The following is a 21,190-nucleotide window of genomic DNA, read 5'->3' on the forward strand; positions in this document are numbered from 1 at the left end:
CCCTGATTTGCTCCACTGCACCCTGCTCAATGCCTTATCTCTTTGCAAACAAGCCTTCAAAATCTGAGACACCATTACAGCCCTCACCCTGACGTGATCTTAATCACAGAGACCTGGCTAAACCCCTCCTGCACCCTGACATCATCATTGCAATGCCCAACGGCTACAAGATGATACACAGGGACCACACCAACAAACATGGAGGAGACATCGTCATCATCCACAAAAAGACAGTCCGTTTCACCACCACCACAGACATCACACTATTCATGGAACTTCCCAACTTCCAGCTCCAAACCAATGACAGAACGACCATCAAAGGCACAATCTCCCACAGACACCCAGGACCACCCCCCAGGTTCTGTGACACCATCCCAGAATTCATCACCCCTCATGCAAACAACTGGAAAGAAAATGGTGCACCAGCAGAAGCCTCCCAAACCGAGCCACCTTCAAGTGAGCCCGCAACAAATACCACCAACGCCTCGAGGACACAAAAGGAGGCGCCATAGAAGATTGCATCGAAGCAAGTAAATCTTCAGCATCATCAAAGCGTTCTCATGCCCGTCAGCCACTGAGATCTTGATCCCACTTCCCAGGAACTCTGCGTCACACTAGTGAACTACTTGCACAACAGGATATCCACAATCTACATTAACTTCAAACCCCAACCCACCGACCTCTACAACCTCCTCACATCATCAGATGCCACCCATCAGCTCATCACATGGTAACAGCTCACCAAACGGAACACCACAGCCATCATGAATTCTATCCACTTGGTAGCACACATGGACTCCTGCCTCCACCATCTTTCAATATCAGGAGCAAGGAATTCAGCATGGTACTCAAGTCCAACTTGAACGCATCCATCCCCACGGCTGCTATTTCCTGACGGATGGAAACATGCAGAGGTCAGGCCCCTCCTCAAGAAAGGACCCTCTGTCAACCCCCGTGAACTCAAGAACTGTCACACTATATCGCTGCTTCCTTTCCCTGACAAGGTCCTTGAGAAGGCCATCAACTACCAGCTGACCAAACACCTAGAGAGAAACAACCTGCTGGACTCTTCCCAGTTCGCCTTCCGTGCCAACAATGGCACCGAGACTGCCCTGATTGCCGCCACTGATTGCATCAGAACCCTCCTTGACCAGGGTGAAACAGCAGCCTGATCCTCCTCGACCACTCTGCGAGGTTCGATACCGTAGCCCACCACACCATCAAAAGGCTCCACCATTTCTGGATCCAGGGAGACGCTCTCAAATGGATTGCATCCTTCCTTACAGAACACATCCAGAAAATCTGGCTACCACCTTTCACCTCGGAGCCCAAGAGCATCATCTGCAACGTCCCTCAAGGTTCATCTCTTAACCCGACCCTGTTCAACACCTACATGACACCCCTGGCCGACATCGTCAGAACCTATGGCCTCCACATCATATCCTACGCAAACGACACCCAACTCGTCCTCTCGCTTATGGCAGACACCTCCACCACTAGAACCAACTTCCACAACACCATGACAAGTGTTGCCGACTGGATGAAAAACGATTTTCTGACCTTTGACATGGATAAGACGTAAGTGCTGATTTTTGGGAACAACACCCCTGTGGGATGACTCCTGGTGGCCCACCAAACTCGAACCTACACCCACACTGGCAGACAATGCCTGCAACCTCAGCATTATCCTGGACAGCAAAGTGACCCATGAAATGCCAAATTATTGTGGTGTCATCTGCATGCTTCCGCGTCCCCCGCACGCTCAGAAAGAACTTCAGATGGATCCCCATCACCACCAGGAAAAGTGCCACTGAAGCTGACATCACCAGCCGACTGTACATGGAACCCGCTGTACACTAGTATCACCACCCAAATACTAAACAGACTCCAGACTATACACAACTCAGCTGCCAGATTCATCCTCAACCTCCCCAGGCATACTCACATCACCCACCACCCCAGGAAGCTCCACTGGTTCCCTGCCCAGGAAAGATGCCAATTCAAGATAATGACACACGCCAAAAAAAACCTTCATGACCAAAGACCAACATACATCACCCACAGCCTGAATTTCCACCAACCTTAAAGACACCTGCCCTCCGCCTTCCTCGCACACACTCCCCGCATCTGCTGAAGGCACAAAGGATGCTGTTCCTTCTCATAACTCGCCGCCAAAGCCTGGAATAACCTTCCACTTCACCTTTGAACATCACCATCTCTCAGAGAATTCAGAAAGGGACTCGACCTGGCTTTTCGACCAGGCCCAGAGAGACGCCAACACCTGGATACTCTCATAGGTGAGTAGCCACACTCTATAAACAACGGCTGATTGATTGGTTCTCACCCTGCCTGCCCACAAGCATTATCTGTGGTTCACAGTGGGCCACGGGCACTTTCAGTTTGCTGAGCTCTCTTTTGGCCTTACTAGCGCCACTCAGGTATTCACCATGATGATTGCGGTGGTTGCACCTCATCTGTGAACATCAGGGTTGCCAGTCTTCCCCTATGTCCACGACTCGCTGTTGAAGGCGGGCTTGCTCCAAGCTGTCGATTCCCGCATACAGCATACTTCCTGCATTTGCTGGAGTTCACTATTTTTTATATATTTTTTATTTTACAGAGTTTTATATAGCGCAAACTTGACCCGAATCGGGTATCAGAGCGCTTTACATAGCACCAGTTGCATTGTAGTAGGACACATTCATTTTTGTTAGGCACAGGGAGATTACGTGATTTTCCCAGAATCACAGGATGTTCAGCGCCATTGCTGAGACTCGAACCTGGTTCCTCAGATTCAAGGTCGACTGCCCTAGCGTTAGACCAACTCCTCTCCCCTATCAACGTGCCAAAGTCACACCTGACACCCTCTGAGATGCATCCCTTTTTGTATTTTACTAAAACTTCCTCCTCAAAGTGATTAGCAACAACCTTTGTTGATGTTCCAGGCATCCTTCCTATGAGATTCCAAAAAGCCATGTGTTACTTTTCACACAGTGCTACAATTACTTCTGATCATCTCTCATCCTATTCAGTCAAATGGCTCTGCTAATGTCCTTTCTGCACTGCTCCCTGTACTGCTTTCTTAGCAGCTCTCTCAATATTTGAGTTGATTTAAAAGCATCCCTGAAATTCTTATTTATTTTATAAATAATTTCATTAGGGTTTCTGGACGTATAACAGACCATACAAACAAGAGTTATACATTGCACTTATGGTATACAGGGGTGTGGAATTTAATAAAATATCTACTTGTCCATGGGGTAGGTTGCTTCATAAATCTACTTGTCCTGTAACAAACTCCACTTGTCCCTTTGGTGCCATGTAGTGCGGCGACAAATTATGGCAGCGGTCTCATTATATAAGAGTTCTGATATAGCCTCTTTGATTATGCCAGGGCTCATACCATAGTAGCGTTTGAATACTTCTTATGTTCCCACGTTTCTGCAGATCTACATACTGGGTCTGAAGGTAGTGGTAAGCAATAGTTCCAGGGTTAGAATGCCCTTTGAGTCTGTGCAAACCTATTAACTTGCACGTTTTAAAGGTTTTCAACAACTGCATGTTTGCTCATGCTAAAATGCAGTTCACAAATATTTTCTAGGAGTATGATTTCTTGTCCAACTTCTGTAAATTCTTGGGAATTCATGAAAGCCATATAGCTGCACTTTAAATGCAAGGACATATACCATGGGTGCACGTTTGAGACTTTCTTTAATAATTAGGCCCCTAATCTGGTCTGGCGATGACCATGACTTTTTGCGTTTATTAAACTTCTGTCTCTATATTGACTGGCTTCATTGTGACTAGACAGCATTCTGCTCGTTCACAAGGAGTATATTGGCACGCAAAGTAGTTTTGTTCAGTTCCAGTAACTACTGTGGCAGTGTGTGTTTTTGGAGACCAAAAGCAATTTTTGCTTTTGCCAATGTTTGTTATAATGGTTAGGGCCCTGCAGCTCCCTCACCAGTAAGGTTTTACAAAAACCATGCCAAAACAAGTCGCACATTGACCAAACTAAAAGGCTGACCACCAATTTCAGACCTACTGACTTTGCCAATGCTTGTTTATTTTTGTTTCCCATAATCTTATTGAAACTGGTTAGACTGATTGTCTATTATGAATATTTTCGGGAAATACTAGAATGCATCAACACAGGTTACTAAATGATACTGCAAAGAAATGTTACCTGCAATTTTACAGTAGTTTAGCTAAATGTTTTCTTTCATGCTTTTTTTTTATCAACATTTTATTTTGAAAGCAAAGAATCCTCAATCTTGCTTTCAAGCTGCTGCTAATATTTGCATCAAATCAGAGAGCATTCTAGGAGCATTATACATAGCCTCATATTGCTAAACTTTGAAAACGTGTGTATACATTTTTATACTGGGCCCACTGCTAGTAGTGCAGTCAGAACTTACAACATTCACTTAGAGCGCACACCCTAATAATAAAGGCTTTCAATTAATGAACAATAAATACAAGTTTGAACAGCATTAACATGGACAAAAATATTACCTCAACTGCTGACAGTGCCCTTCCCTGATCCATAATGTGGTGCTGCAAACTGGCAGCCAAAGGGTTTGGGCTGCAGGGGGTTGGGCCTACTTGTCCCAAGGACAAACTACACATGGAAACTTCTTGCCCTTGACCCCAAACAATATGTCCTGGGCGTCGGGCTATAGGAATTCCACATCCCTGGGTATAAGAATATAACTGCATACGATATATGGATAAATACATTGAGATCATGATGCATACCACCATGTGTAGAGGCCAACTGTAGCATACTGTTGTGTAGATCTAAAATACAGGACCTAAGTACGTCAGTCGAAAAAATGCTTTGAGCCCCAGAAATGGTTTGTAATTAATAACGTATAATGAAAAACTTCCGAGCTTTCGTAATGGAGAGTTTCAGTTCTATTAAGAACTTGGATTATGCTTTCTTCCATCGCATTTATTTTAACAGCAGCCATTTTAAACAGTGTATTAAGACAGCATTACCAGGTAATGCTGTCTACTGCCTAGTCTGTGATCCAGTTAAGTAATGAGGTGTCTCAGTTCGATCTATACGATTTGAGCATTGAGTGCAGGGAGCGTATGGAGATGCAGCATATTACATCCCGCTCAGAGTAACCAAATTGTTTAGAACGTAGACGCCCGGGCAGGGTGGAGTTCCCTGGACCGATGGGCATGGACCACACCCTGGCAGATTACAAAGGCCCTTGGGTTTTGAAACGACTAAGCTATTGATTACGACCAGTGGCATTGACCACGAGGAAAATATTGCAGTGAGACATCTCATTCCTTGACTGGATCACAGACTAGGCAGTGGTATATTAATAAGTCGGACAGCTTCTGTCCTGAGGAGACCCCGTTAATTATGTAGGGGTCGAAACATCGACATAGTTTCACTTGTAATCCTCCATGCCGTGAGTGACAATGTCTATGCGAGACTAGGGGATGCATGTTTCACTACAGATCCGGAGGAGATCTGGGACTAGGGAGAAGGATTGGAGAATGGCAAATTCCATCTGACCTAAATTCCAGACTTGTGACCTCCAATTCCGGGTGATCACCACTAAAACCGCGACTCGCTGTCGTACTTGAGCTGATAACCGTTTAAACATTGACAACGGGCAAAGCTCTTCTTGCTCCAGTCTTGGAGAAAAGCGTCAGTTGCCCCGCCAGGGAGTCAGGTCTCCAGCTGAACAATCTCTATAGTTGGTGATCCAGCTGGAATGCAAACAAGTTCACTGAGAAGGGACCCCATTGATCCTCAATGGCTTTGAAGATCTGGAGGTGCAACTTCCAAAGACTCACATCCTGGAGGTGCCTGGAATTCTAGTCTGCCACCTCGTTGGCCTTGCCGGAAAGGTGGTGCACGGCCAGCAAGATGTTGCAGTCTAGGCAAAAGTGCCAGAAGCTCTTGGCCAGGTCTGCCAGTGCTTTTGATCGCATCCCAAAGAGATGATTTATATAGCATACTGCAGACATGTTGTTCACCTTCAGTAACACACATCACTGAGTTCTCTCTTTAGTCCAGCAATGTACTTCAAAGGAACCCACTAATAGTTCTAGACAATTGATGTACAGTCTCCATGTCCGGAGACTGTACCATATATATTTGTGCACTGGCCATCACACTAATTGTTTGCCTAACTGGGGACACTCCCGCTGGACTACGACATCTATGCCGGGATTGGATGGGCATATCATAGCCCTGGCATTTAAACACGATTGAGAAGACCATCACTTGAATATTGATTTGTGTGATACCAACGCCAACTATATGGAGTAGGATACACATACTACTTTGGGAAATACTAATGCTGAAACTACCTTTTCGCTCTTTACTTTGCATCTATTATCGGACTGGCTGGTGATCGACGCCAAACAGATTGTCCTCTGTTACTGCTAGGATAATTACTGGACTTTTGTGCGCTTGGAACAACTCGAAATTATTTTGATACATCCATTGTTGACCTATAAGCCTTGAAGAAGTTACAATGGTAACGAAACACGTGTCGGCTGTTTCCATTGTTGACAACTGGGAGGCTATATGAATAGGACCTCCGTGGGACTATTAGCACAAATTAACACCTTTGTAACATGATATATGTCTTTGTCTTGCACTTTGACAATTAGGTCTCCACAATTGGAATGTAACAGTGTTAGCTGGTATTAAATTAACTCTTTTGCAAGTACTTTCCTGTTGGACTATTTTTCCTGAGAGGAGCCATATTGGTGAATCATAAACTGACTATATTTTTCGAAATTGTGTTGATAAAAAAACTTAGAGTGCGCCGAGGTACAGTTGTTGTGTTTAAAGATTAACTCGGGAGTTCTTTGGTACTTCTGTGTTTTTGATACCCTTGGTAGTGGGGTGTTTTTGTCTATGATTACCTTGAGTGGCACCTATACTGATTGATGTTAATAGATCAATTGGAATAACATACTGTTTTGATGTGCTACTCTATGTACCACCACTACCCTTTCTTGTGCTTTGTCAAAGGAAAAATATACACAACTCCTTCAAACTACTGCACAAATTCCAATTTTTATCTCCAACATGTGACTCCGAGAGAACAATATAGCTTATTAAATGGCCATGTGGAAATGCTTATGTCCGACAGACTTCCAGAAGATTCAAGACACTGATTTCAGAGCGCAAATCTTCCATTCATTACTCATTCATGAACATCACTGTTAGTTCTACCTTGGCTTGAGAAAAAACACCAGTTCTCACTCCTTTGGTGTCAAATCTGGGAGCAAATAACAGGTGCCACAAAGCGGAGCAGCTGTAACTAAAACCATTTTACAGTTTAGACGCTGTGGTTATGTTATGCGCCTTAGGCCTGAAAGAATAGCAATATTGGTAGTTTCCTTTTAATTAGATTTTTGATTTGGTAGTAATAGTGGAATTGCACACTGACAAAGTAAAATTTACAGTTTGAAAGTTGGATTCGCCATAAAAATAACTGGTATGGTTCAAAGATTTTCTAAGATGACATTAATGGTACCATAGAACATTCTAAATACATTTCACCTTAAGGGTAGACAGTTTTTTTAGGTTTTGTTTTGACTACAAGTGCCATCATGCCTAAAAAGTTTACAGGCTGGCACTTCTACCATTGTACCATTTGTAAACCGGAAAAGAGAGTAAATGGATTGGTTCAACCATGTTAGCACAGTTTGGCATCTAGAGAACCCGTGAGTAATTTCCAGTGTGGAGAAGTGTATGAAAACCCGGTAAATATTGAAAGAACGAGCCATGTTTTTGCAGATTAAAATTTTAGAATGGTTTGTCAATACCTGGAAATTTGTCATCATGTGCATTTCGAATATGAGCATCAAAACTTTTTCTGAGACACTGAAAGTTTTAAAGCTTTTAAGGAGGATGCCTTGATTATTAATGTTTGCCTATTTTGCAATTGACATTATAAATTTGACAATGAGAATAAACTGATGATATAACATGTGGATTTTGTTGTTTAATCAAACTTCATTTGGGTAACATGCTAAATTTCAATGCAATAGAATGGTGATTGTGATTTACTAAAAAATCAAATTACCCTATTTCATTGATGTTTGTTTATTTGGGATATGTTATTTACATTTGTTGTTTACTGGTTTATTCCAAATGAAATTATACAAGGGAATTGGCTCGTGATCAAGGGTTTAACATCAAGAACTCATTGTGGCCTTTATTGGGTCTCACCTACCACAGCCCATGGGTGGTCTGTTGCAAGACATATTATTTTGCAGTGGACTTAGAGCCCGCTCTGTGTTGCTATTGGTTGATATCATTGCCACTCTCATTTGCTTGTTTCTTACTCCTCAGCTTCTATAGACTTTCCTTTATCTTCTTGCTTGTCATTCCTCTGGAGCATTGGCACTTTACTTGTGTCCTTCAACTGCTAGTTTTTCAGGCACTACTTTTTTTCTGTAGGTTAAGAACTCTATGGAAATGTGTGTATTTTCTAGCTGTGTCCCTCGTGTACTTCTCTCCCCGCTGTGTTCCTCTTTCTCGCCCTCCCACGCTTGCTGTTCTTGCTTCCTCCTCCCCATCTTCAATTGCCATTCTTACTTTCCCGCCACCCCACTGTTTGTTTCCCCAGCTCCTCCCGCCCACCTTCTGTTGTTCATTTGCTCCCCTAGCATCTGTTGTCTATTTACTCTCCGCCCCCCCCTTTGTCTGTGTGCATATCCATTCCCTGTCACCTGTGATTGTGCTTCTCCAACCCCTTATGGCTGCCTTCCGTTGTCTATATGTTTCCCTAGCCATACCCATCATCCATAGTCAGCTTACTTAACCAGCCCCTCCCACCATCGATTATTTGTTCTCTTCCCCATCCCCTCCACCGTCCCTTATTAACTTCCTTCTCCATCCCATCATGCCTATTCTCTTTGGTCAGCTTGCTGACCCATACACTCCTGCCCACTCCCTGCTGTACGCTTGCTTCCCCAGGCCTTCCACCCAGCCTCCGTTGTGAGCTTGCTGCCCCATCCACCTCACCCTGCACTACGGCTGTGCAACATGGCTAAAAATAAATGCCAATAGCTCTTATAGGTAAGACCTGTTGGCTTTGCCAATGCTTGTATTCAAACGTTATTGAGAAATTGTTCCTATGTACAGTACTGATGTGGATTGAGAAAATTGTGTGGAATTAACCAATATGAACCTTTATTTTTAAAATGTCGTTAAACTTGGAGAGCATGAGTTTCAAAAAACAAAGGATGGGGCAATACCCTCCATTGGTGCATTTGATGCTGATAAAGAGACTAGAGTATTAATGTTTAAAGTGAACTACAGGTTAACTACAGGACAGGTGTAACCTCTCTGACGTTGTTGGACCTAGGTCAGGCAGTGGGCCACCACCCAGAGCCCGCTGAGAACCCCCTCTAGGTAGTAGCAGCCTAACCCCATGAGTTCCCTCAACCTCCAGTACATAAGCAGTTCTTACACTAGCACACTCTTTATGCAGTGGGGTAGTTAAATGACTAGCACCCTAGGCTACCTATCGATCTCTAATAAAGCCCCATAGTCCTCACAAGAATTAGCTGCCCACCCCATGAGCAGCAGATGATGCCTTTCTCATACTGGAGAAGTAGCAGCACCTTGTCCTGAGTTTTCTGTGCCAGCCATGGCAGCTTCTTCAAGCCAGTTATGCCCCTTTTCATCCCCAAGTTGTGGAGCAGACCAGCTGCTGGGCCTCCTAGAGAGCTATGCTCGAGTGCTACCGGACAATTTTTGCCCGAGGCAATTCATTACTTGATCCTCCTTTCAGCAGTAGGTGGATCAAGAGCACAAATCCCTTTTTAGGCCAGAGGGCAGGCTTTAGAGATCCACTCACAGACCGCTCCAGAGCATGAAGTGTATTTCTCTGATCTGTTACTTGTTCTCCACAGGCTTGTCCATTGGGGGTTATTCAGACTGCTGGACTCCGCCTTCCTGAATGTGCAGTTGCATTTGGGTCAACTGGAGATGCTGCGCCAGGTGTCGCAGGTTGTAAGTTAATGAGCAGATCATACTATTTCTGTGGCACAGTTGTACTGGACATAAGGTATTCTCGGGTAAATTACACAATTTGTTTTTTTTAGCACTTAAGCATGACCTGGCTTGGTCACCTTAACGTTTACATCACATGGTTGTATGCCAGGCTTTGAAGGGTAAGATGGATAGGCACAGTACTCTGCTGGCCTTGACAGTGTGTCACTATGCACTCTGAAAACTGTGCCATTGGTTCTTGACTTGGCTGTATTCAGGCTGCAGCACAGATTGAGGTTGCATGATGTGTTGATAAATGAATTGGGTGCTGCCTTAGCATTGTGGAGTGGGTACTAATGTTATATTGCTTGCCTTCTATATGTGATATTTTGCTTAGTGTGCCACTGATCCATTAGTATTGTACTTCCTTTGTTTGACTTGGAACCCTTTGATAGTAATAGGCTTTTCGCATGAGATCCTGGGGGCTCAGCTGCGATTATATTGCTCTCTGCCAGGCTTGAAGCCGGGCTTGTTTTGGTGTTTTTAACTATGGGATTCCCCTGCAAATACGTGAGCAATGATTTAGCCAACAAGCACTTCTCATTCTCTTGTCCTCAGAGCTCTCGGAAACCACTTGTCTTTCTCTCCACTCACAAGTCCCAACTGGATGGCATCTTGCTGCCACTCCTCCTCTGCTCCCAAGATCTTTGTGTGCCTCGGGTGGCGTGGGATAGGATGGAATGTACTCCAGCGCTCCGGTAAGTATCACATGTTGTATTTAGGAAGCTTTCGAGACACTCTGGTGATTGCTCTGTATCTGTTCCTAGGGATCTACATATAGAATTTCTAGGGGGGACGGGTGAAATGAGGAAATGAGAATGGTAGCTGGGATTATGAAAATTGACATCCTCTCTTTCCCGCTCTGTGGATCTGTTCTGATGTGGGACTGTTGGCCAGGGATCAGTCTTACTGTTTTTTTACTTTTTAACTGTGCTGTGATTGAGAGGAACAGGGAGTCATGAAGGATAACCTCCTAGTAGGTTTGTGCCTTAATATGGGAATTTGAAGAGCTGTGTTGTGATTGTCTCCTCTCTTTGTGATTCCAGGCCATAGCATATTTGTGTTTTTTGAGAGGTGTCAATGGTATACCTTAATCTAGAAGACTGGGTTTGGAGAATTGCACAGCGAGTAATGTTGTTCTCTTCCCTCTTATGGTAGTTACATATCCCTTTGTCTCTTAATATGTCCGCTTGTGGGAATGTAAAGTGTTGGTGATCATGAAATCACTGTTATCTCTTTGACTCTGTGCTGTAAAATTGGACTATGCCGATTAAATCATGTGATGACTAGTTTATCTGTCTCTGCCTTAGGGCAGTCTTAAAGCGTCTAGGAGGACTGTTCCTGCCTTCTGAAGCTGAAGGCCCCATGGAAAGTGAATCTCAAACCCTCTCTCAAGCGGTGCTTGCCTCGGTAAGTGTAACTTACTTGATACCCCTTCCTTCAGAATTCGTACATCAGCAGTCTTTATGCTACGACGCCCCCAGCTAACCCAGATGTCATAGAAGAGTGTCAACTTCACCCTTCTTTCTTGTAAACCGATCTCTTCTCACTGAAGAGGCACACTATATGGTGGCGGTCGCACCCACCAAATGTTTTTATGTATTTGTATTTCCCAGACACTTTTATAAAAAAATAAACACTTACTTAAAAGAAATACATTTATGAATGCATTTGAAGATTTAGTGGATTGCAGTTGCAATTCACAAAGATTGGACATTTTATGAATGTCCTTTAACTGTGTAAAATGTTAGTAGCAGTTTCCAGTAAAGAGAAGCCCTGCCATATTCTGGGGGTCCAAAATGAGATCTTTCAGAAAGAGAACTACTTTTCGGTCTCTGCTGTGTAATGGCCATGAATTAAGATTGTCTTTACACAGTATTACTGTCATTTAAATGCATTCCTCATTGGATTCGCCCCAGCTGGCACCAGTGTAATGGTTGGCTAGGATCGTCTATGTTTACACAATAGCACCTCATTCACTCCTACTCCGTTTCTTAGCAAGGCAAACCCAACCCTTAACGTTCCTAGCAGTCATTTATTCGGTGTGCCTAGCTTGTACATAATAGTGTTCCCAATTGTTAGGCTTTTTAAAAGAACAAGAGTTATAGTATCACTCTTTTTATTTTTTAAAGCGCCAAGATTGAAGAATTTTCGAAAGTGACCTGTGTTTGATTAATCAATATAAAAGTAAACCACAAATATAAACTGATAGATGAACGGAGGCAGTAGGATTAAGTAGTAATGCACACAGAAAACACTTGCCAGTGTCCTTTCAGTGGTTTGCAGTCAGTGAACAGACGTTAAGAGAGCATTAAGAGAACACATAATCTCTTTTTATCTTATTCCTGATTATGCTGCTTTTTCAAAATTTAAACGGATACTCTACTCTCTAGAAAATGGTGTGTGACAATACCCCACCTCCAAACCCACTCGAGGAGGCAAGACAGTATTAAGATACTGTTTTGACACACGAAGGAAACAGTTATGAGTAATAGTTGTTGCTATCTGTTTCCCCACTCTTCGAGTTTTCCTCATCTCCCATCCGTGAACTCCTCTGCAGGGTCTCTCTTCTTTTCTCTGTTCCTGTTTTGTGGGACCTCCTATTTTCTCTCAATGAGTTCTACTCTGTTAACCCGGACTCTTTTGTCTTCTTTTGATACTTTCTCCACCTCTGTCTCTAATGGCTCTAAATCTCTGTGGTCCTCTGAAGCTCCCCGATGTTCCTTGTCTGCATCGCATACGCGTCCATCTCGGTGGTTTATGTGTGTACTGTTCGGGGTTATCTCCATATGTTTCATAGTGCTGACAGTTTCTGGCATTTAGACTTTAAACAACTACAAACAAGGCACCGCAAAACTGACAGAAGCAGAGGGGTTTTCACCGAGAAATATCCTGCAGAAATGTAAATGTGAGAGTCTTCTTTCACAACGCTTTGAATATAAATGCAAAATTAACACCTGACACGGTTGGGGATTTTCCTATAAGTGTATCCCTTTTAGACATATAGGGGGTCATTAGGATCGCGGACGGACTTGCGTCCGTCCGCGACCCCAGAGCAGGAGGGAACCTCCGCATGGCATGCGGAGTTCCCTCCTGTGCAATTAGGATGTGACCGCAAGGGTTGCGGTCACATCCTCTATTTTTAACATTGCGGCGGGTGGAGCTTCAAGCTGCACCCGCCGCAATGTTAAAAATGCACGCATTGCATTTGCATGCAGTAAGAGGCAGGCACCGCGCGGTGCCTGCCGCTTTCTGCATGCAAATGCAGGGGGGTACCATAGGTACCCCCCATGTGCACCCCCCACCCCCCCTTCACCAAGGGGGCCCGCAACGGGCCCCCGCAGTGAAGTTCCGTATGTTTTTCCACGGCGGAAAACCCGCCGCGGAAAGGCATACTTTACAGGCCATCCTAATATGGTGGACGGTGTCTGACAGACACCATCACCATATTAGAGCTTTTCCGCCGCGGTTGTAAGCCAGCCGCAGCGGAAAAGCTGCGGACGGAAACCAGGACCCACCAGCCATCCTAATGTGGCGGTGGGTCTTTGGTCAGTCCGCTGCGGTTTTCCGCATCCTCTGGGCCGGCGGTGCCTTCCGCCGGCCCCGAGGATGCGGAAAAACCGCGATCCTAATCGACCCCATAGTATAGACGTATACTTATGGTGTTCATCTCAACGACCTGCTAAGAGTGTACCTCTCAAAATTTCATCAGGTGCTGGGGGCCTGATAAATCTAGATGTTTGGGTAAAATTGTTCGTGTTTTGAATATAATCCATTTATTGGAATACATACTTTTCTGTAGGAATGTGTTCTTTGTGCCACTGTAGACACTGATATTGCTGCTGGATTGTGCATTCACTGAAGTCTTCAATAATCTAAATATGAACTATTATTGTTGGCCCTCCCATGTTCTTGTATAAATGGCTGAAACCTTATCAAAAGCAATATTTAATTACAGTTGTATTAGCCAATTCACTTCATATTCCATTGAAAGGAAAAGAGCCAGTCTAACAACAATGTTCTCCTAAGGTCTGCAAAATTAATGAAAGGTAAAAAAAACCTTGCATTTTTACCTTTTAAATTGAGCTCCGCACGGTTGAATGAGAAATAACATGGGTTTTGAGTTTTACTGCATGATGAACCTGCATGTTTTCCTCCTTTTTGACCTGTTAAATCTGAAATCAGGACCTATTCTTGTCCAGATTACTTGCAGGCAGATCATGAAGGAATTTGTGCAGCGAAAAAGCTTGAGCTACCCTACTCTTAATTTGAAATTTGCTGCTAAAAACGTTTGCTCCACATTTGATTCCCATTGCACCACTGAACGAAGGCTAAATGTTTTATTTTGGGTAATGTGTGGAACATAACTGATTTAGTGGATCATTTGTTGTAGTCTTCCTAGAGAGAAAGAGATAATTTTGGACCTGGCAGAAATATCTGTGCTTTGTCTTTTATACCAAGTTAGATCATTCTAATCTGTAATGCACTATCCTTTAAATAGGTAGTGAGGGGTGTGAAAAAAGAGTAATGCGTAATATAGACTGCTCCAAAGACTGGCACATGGGTCCACATGTCTCCATAGAGAAGGCTTCACTGATGTCCTTGTACATTGAACAGCATTCCCTTTTTATGGTATTTTGTGCTGTTATGTTTATTAAGAGGTTTTCTAGAGCATTGTTATGTTATGTGAAAATTTCTTATAAAGCGCTCGAACACCCATTGGTTTCTTGGCGCTGAACTTAAGGTTTTGCTGGAACCGCATGTATTTAGTTGTCAACAGAATCTAGTTATAAGCTTGGGTAAATAGCCAAGTCTTAAGAAGTCTGCGGAATCTAACAAATTCAGTGCAGGTTCTTATATCTAAAGGGAGAGTGTTCCAGAAGCTGGGGTCCAATACTGCAAACCTGCAGCCACCTATTCGTTTCCGTTTGTAGGAAGGAATGGTTAGAAGGTTCTTGTGGGCAGGGCGTAAGCTCCGTGCAGGTAAATATTTCTGGACAAGTCTGGATATTAATTTTGGGCTAGCACCATGCAGGGGTTTGAAAATAAGGCAACCAACTTTAAACACACATCTTTGTGGGATGGGAAGCCAATGTAGCTCTTTCATAGTGGGAGAGATGTGTTCCCATCTGGGTTGTTGGGATATCAACCTCGCTGCCTGGTTCTGAACCATCTGCAGTCTTTTGGTAAGGTAGAGCGGAATGCCAAAGTATAGAGAATTGGCATAATCCAGGTGTGATATCACCATGGCTAGAACCACCTGGATTAAGGCTTCCCGAGTGAGTAGTCTCCTAATCTTCCTTATCTTTCTCAGCTGAAAGAAACAGGTGGAGGTCACTGCTCCTATCCGAGATTTCATAGTGAGATCACTATTGATGATCACTCACAGACTTTTAGCTGAGGAAGAAGGGTTAGGCGGGGAGCCTAGTTCACTCTGCCAGAACTGTACTTTCCAGGGGTTCAGGGGACCAACTATCAGAATCACTTCTATTTTGTCTGGGTATAGTTTTAACTGGATGGTATTCATCCAGTCACAGATGTGTAACATCGTTGCCTGGAATTCAGATATCAAAGCAGGTGAATTATTGATTGAAAACACTAGTTGCAGATCGTCTGCATAACTATACTTACATACCTTCCTATTTTTCAAGGAGTGAAGTAATGGAAGAAGTTAAAGATTAAATAAGTGAGGGGACAGTGAGGAGCCCTGCGGTACTCCACATGTCGTTACCATTTTAGGTGCAGAGAACTGGGAGAGACGCACTGACTGAGTACGTTCCTCAAGAAATTGCTCAACCCAGCTGGACGCCATCCCCTTGAGACCGGCCGTCCTGACACGGTCGATCAGGATACCATGATTGACTGTGTCAAATGCCACTGACAGATCCAGCAGCACCAAGGCCTGAGGAGAGCCCTTATTGGCTTCCTTTCAAAGCATGTCCAATACAGTGAGTATTACTGTCTCAGTGGATTGGGCTGGGCTGGGCGGAACCCTGCTTGGTTAGGATCAAGATAATCCGACTGCTCAACGAAAGTACAGAGACATTTGGCCACATGAGATTCCAAAATTTTGGCCAAATAAGGAAGCATGGAAATAGGCAGATAGTTAGTCAAGATCCTAGGGTCTGCACCTGATTTTTTTAGCTGGGGGACACTGTTGCTTCTTTAAAAGCTCTCGGAACACAGCCCTGTGCTAGAGCGTCATTAAGGAGAGCCAAGGTGGGTCCGGGGAAAATGGTAAAAACTTCTTTTAAAATATGGGGCGGGCAACTGTCCGCAGGCGATCCCGACTTTACTTCAGACAGAAGGTCCAAAAAAGTCTGTCTATTGCTGAGAACTGTTCAAGAGAGCACGGATTTTCCAGCATTGAGGCTGAACCCTCAGGGGCAGGGAATACTGGCTTTTATTGTAACAATTTTTATCAACAAAGAACAAATTGAGGGAGTTACAAAAAGCTTGGCTTGGAGTAGATTTTAATGTAACTCTATCAGGATTGGATAATTCGTTCACAATGGCAAATATTTCTTTGGACCTGTTGGTAGAGCTCATTATTTTTGAAGTGAAGTAAACAGCCTTAGCTGAAGAAATTGATTTTTTATACTCTTTCAGTTGGATCAAGTAGCTCTCTTTTTTTATCTAAGGAGTAGCTAGTTTTCCATATCCTTTCGGATTGACAAAGTGCTAATTTTTGACTTTGTAAGTCAGGAGAGAACCATCTTTGTGCCTTGTGGCGTCTTGCTGATCGAATTATTCTCAGTGGAGCATGTTCATTGCTGGTCACAGTGAGCCATGCTGTGAGATTTTTTTCACGTGAATTAATTGACGTCTGATGGATAGGAGCTGTATTTGCTAAGGTGGCATGGACATGGGTTCTATTAATATTGTTCCAGTTAGTAGCTACTAGTCTTTTTAGATTGGGGGTTTTACTATAGCAATTTCATTGCTAGTAAACTGAATTAGAAAGTGATCAGATCAAATGCAGGGAGAGACAGTCATTGCGGATACTGGTTATTAGCTGTCCCCACCTGGTCCAACGTGTGTCCCTTATTATGTGTGGCCGTAGTTATTTGCTGAATAAGGTTTGACCCAGTAAGAAGATCGTTCAGTTCTTCGGCATGGGGTCCGCCTTGAGTGTAATTGGCCCAATAATTAAAATCACCAATCAGCAACATTTTTGCATTGTTAGTAATTAGCCAAGCCAACTGCTCAGCTAGAGAATAAGGAAATGAGGACATATTCTTGGGCGGTCTATATAGTAGCACACAAATTAAAGGGGTCGACCGACTCCAGTTTAAGGACTAAATTGTCTACCAAAGGTAGATCAAGTGGGGTTAAGTTTGTAAATTTTAAATCTTAGCAAACAGTGGCCGCTACTCCCCCACCTACATTCCCTGGTGTGCGATTTGCCTGTAGGATATAATAGTCATTAGGAAGGGCTGCTAGAATGTCTGGAGCTGAGTTCTGTGACAGCCAAGTTTCTGTTAGGAACAGGATGTCAGGATGGCTTGAGTCCAAAAGTTTGAATATATCAAGTTGATGTTTCACCAAGGAGCGGGTGTTGAGGTAGAAAATGGTTGGTTTCAGTTCAGTGTCTCTGGTCTGTCTTTGGGGGGTGATTGTAGCATGGGGGGATATGGTAATTTGTGGGAAGGAGGCCCTTGCTTCCATAATTCCTTGTTTGATTAGTGCAGTATTAATAAGGGGATTGAAAAAGTAGTTACAAGAGTGCAAAAGCTTTAATTCTTGTGAGGAGTAAGAGAATATTTGGGCATGACGGCTGGCCCCTGGTCCCGTTCGGGCGGGACTGGCGCAGACGTGCTTGCCTTAGGTGCGCCAGCGGCGTGTCCGCTGCACGTCCGCACCATCGGGCGATTTGAAGTTAATTCCGGTGGATGACTAGACGTGTCCCTACCCGATGTGAATTGTGGGCGGAAGTGAGGCAGAGAATCATAGTGATGTGTCCGCCCTCCGTGCAATCGGCACAACAGCCGTGACAGACTGGGGTCGGCACTCACTAAGGACTAAAGTGTAAGCAGCTGGTATACAGAACTAACGGTAGGAAAAAGGTCTTTTTTAAGTTAGCAGCAATAATTTTGGACACAACAATATTAAAGCTTCATTCTAAAACATTACACAGTGAATAATCAGTTAAAAAATGCGAGAGACAAGCTAAGCATGGCGAGGTGCCAGCAGGGCTTACTTAAGTAAGCATTTCAGTTACTTCAGAGTGCTTGAAAGTCTTATAGAGTTAGAGCTGTCTGTGTTAGCAAAGATCAGTCTTGGCTAAAGGGCCCAGTTTTACTTAATTAATCACAGACTTTGGGTATAAGACCTTCAATTGAAAGGGAGACAGTTTTTGAGACATGCCTGAAACAGATCTCATTTGTTGTTTGCCTTCAAACTTGGATTCAATGCATTCTACAGTTTGCGGCTCGGATCTTCCAATGCCTTTCCTTAATGTTAGATTGAAATCAACACTCTTTGGGAAATTAAATGTGCAGACTCTGATTTCAAGGTCCTGTTGAGAGTGTAGTGGGGTGAATCATTATAAACCGTTTCCTCAGTAGTTCTTGTGGGTGGTGTAGCAAATTTTAAAGTTTGTTATTTCCCATTAGGAACTGTGAACAAATGACCCATAATCACCTGCTGGCTATGCAAGGGGATATAGTGAGACAGACTGGGTCTGTTCAGGGAAATCTGACATATGAAATACTCACATGTTGATGAGAGAAATGTATGCAATAAGTCTAACCACTGCCAATCACTTGGGGTAACATTCCAACACATTGTTCTTTTGCCTAGCCATATGCATATTAGTCTTAACCCTGTTCCAATAGGAACAGTCTAACCCGAACCGTCAGGTCTTCGCTGAGCCAGACCATAAGCAACCTAAAACCGTTTTCGTCTTGACTGGGAAACATCAGTTGAATGTAGATTGGTTCCAGTAGCACAGTGAGCATGAGACACACGTCTGGTCATAACCTTGCCACTTAAGGTGGTACAACAAATGCACAACATTTTTTAGTAGGCCCTGGTGCACCTATATACAGTGTAATAAGTATATGCCTGTATTTGAGAGAAACAAAACATCATAAATAACTCCTTTTAATAATTTATTGTTGAAGACAACTCCAGTCAACACATGTTTCGTCGTACGGAACAGGAGACCCATGACTTCTTCAGGGCTGGAAAACATATACAAACACATAATATGAGCCCCTACATCAGGGCAATCATGTTACATTAACATGTGACTGTGGTGTGGTCCCAACTTTACCAATCATGGTAATCCTTATACAGATACATCCATGGAATTACACCAAACCTCTGTCATTAATGGTGACTCGATTGTCCATTGTATCACAACGTGACCGCTATCTTCAGGGTCCAGTCCGAGGGCGATGCAGGTAGACTGAGGGTGCCGAGCGTCAAGGGCGGTGTGCCGAATACGCTCCCACCCCCCTCCTGAGATCCATGGTGATTTATTTTAACACCAGAAAAGTGCAGAAACCACCAAATCGAAGCCTCCTAAACCAGGAGTTATTAGGAAGCCATTTATTCTTGCTAATTTTTTGCACTTTTCACCATTTTGTTTAATTTTCACTTTCACGCCCCTAGGTAAGGGTGGGCCTTAGCGCGTCCATACCACCAGGGTATAGAACACTTTTAGTCCTGAAGAATTGCCGGGTAAAATCACACCGTTTCGATGGCAAGAAACATGTCGACTGATGCATAGGAATCCTCCACTCAACTTAATATGGACTGCTTCCATACACATAATTTTAATTATTGTCTTTAGTGGTCATAGAATAAAAATGTCCTTGTGATACACTACTGACTTTTTTATACCCCCATCACTCACTAGCTTAATCTTGCACAACACGCCCTTAACTCACTATCCCGCTCCGCAGTAGATCTGGCGTTGTAGCACACCAAAGAGACACTCGGTCTCTTTGGTGGAGCCCGATGATGAAGCATGTCATCACTAGGTGGTGAGTGAGGGCTTTCTTTAAACGTCCCAGTGAGGTCGTCTCATAAGCTTGAGTTTGTTGCTCCCTACTGTGGCAAAACCTATTTCTTTAGACACTCTTTTTTTGTTTATAAATACTTATACAGATACATCCATAAAATTACACCAAACCTCTGTCATTAATGGTGACTATTGTCCATTGTATCACCACGTGAGAGCTAACTCTTGTGACTACATATATTATGCGTCAGTGATTCCATATCTGCGACCAAAATTCATGCTAGGAGTAAAGTAGCATACGAGGAAATGGAAAAAGAAAAAGAGCACCCTTTAATTCAAGTGTATAAATCCCTTGTGGAGTATAACGTTCGACTTTTTGAGAACAGCAATCTTCATGCCGATAAGTTCAGCAGGGGTGTACGCTGTAAACCAGGACTATAGGTAGAAAGAAGCTATAAATGAGGTGCGTGTGAGTGCAGGCTCATTTCGAAGGATAAAATCAAAACTAGGTACCTTAGTGGATTTCAAAAGGTCTATGGTGCCTGAAATATGCAGAAATGCGATACCATCAATGGTTTGCCTCACTAAGATCACAACTAGATCAGTCGCTATTCCATATTATCAATACATTGTCCAGGGACATACCTTCTGGCTGGTTATACTTCTGTCCCAGCCTAAATATGGCTGGGGAAATTTCCCGTGCAGTGGTAACTTCCAAGTCAGGATTTCCGGAAATTATAATATTCACCCAATTACACACTAAATGTTCTTTTCCTGGATGGATATTAGGTATAGATTTACATCTACTATCAATTACAAACGACATTGTTAGCTGTGGAACGTACTCATTGTTGTCCACCTCTCTACCTCCAAAAATCATCGTAATTATCTGTTACACTGAGAAGTGCAAATAAATTCCGGCGTGTGCGCACCCGGTGTCTGATATGGAAAGCTAACAATAAAAACAGTGCCACCACGATCCCGAACTATTCATACAATTGTATCTGTGTAGGATTATTAAATCATGGATAAGTCCTAGTTATCCAAAACCAACTGTAAAATCCAATTGGCTCACACAAAGATGCACCAGCTTTTATAAATGTGGCAGCTGTAAAATCTGTCCTTTGGCAATGAATAACACCAAGACCGTTCATAATCACCAGGGACAAGAA

General features: G+C 43.5%; 1 protein-coding gene across 3 annotated transcripts in view; it reads left to right on the forward strand.

The window, feature by feature from the left end:
* The window catches only part of GPAT2 (glycerol-3-phosphate acyltransferase 2, mitochondrial), a 1,306,638-nt gene that overhangs the window by 568,275 nt on the left and 717,173 nt on the right, over nt 1-21,190 (forward strand). For all 3 annotated transcript variants that reach the window (XM_078667014.1, XM_078667016.1, XM_078667015.1), the window contains 3 exons: nt 9,910-10,009; nt 10,607-10,746; nt 11,359-11,458. In XM_078667014.1, the coding sequence (XP_078523140.1) occupies nt 9,910-10,009; nt 10,607-10,746; nt 11,359-11,458 (340 nt within the window). The remainder of the gene's footprint in view (nt 1-9,909; nt 10,010-10,606; nt 10,747-11,358; nt 11,459-21,190) is intronic.

Source organism: Lissotriton helveticus, chromosome 11 (assembly GCF_964261635.1).
Source record: "Lissotriton helveticus chromosome 11, aLisHel1.1, whole genome shotgun sequence".
NCBI classification, from domain to species: domain Eukaryota; kingdom Metazoa; phylum Chordata; class Amphibia; order Caudata; family Salamandridae; genus Lissotriton; species Lissotriton helveticus.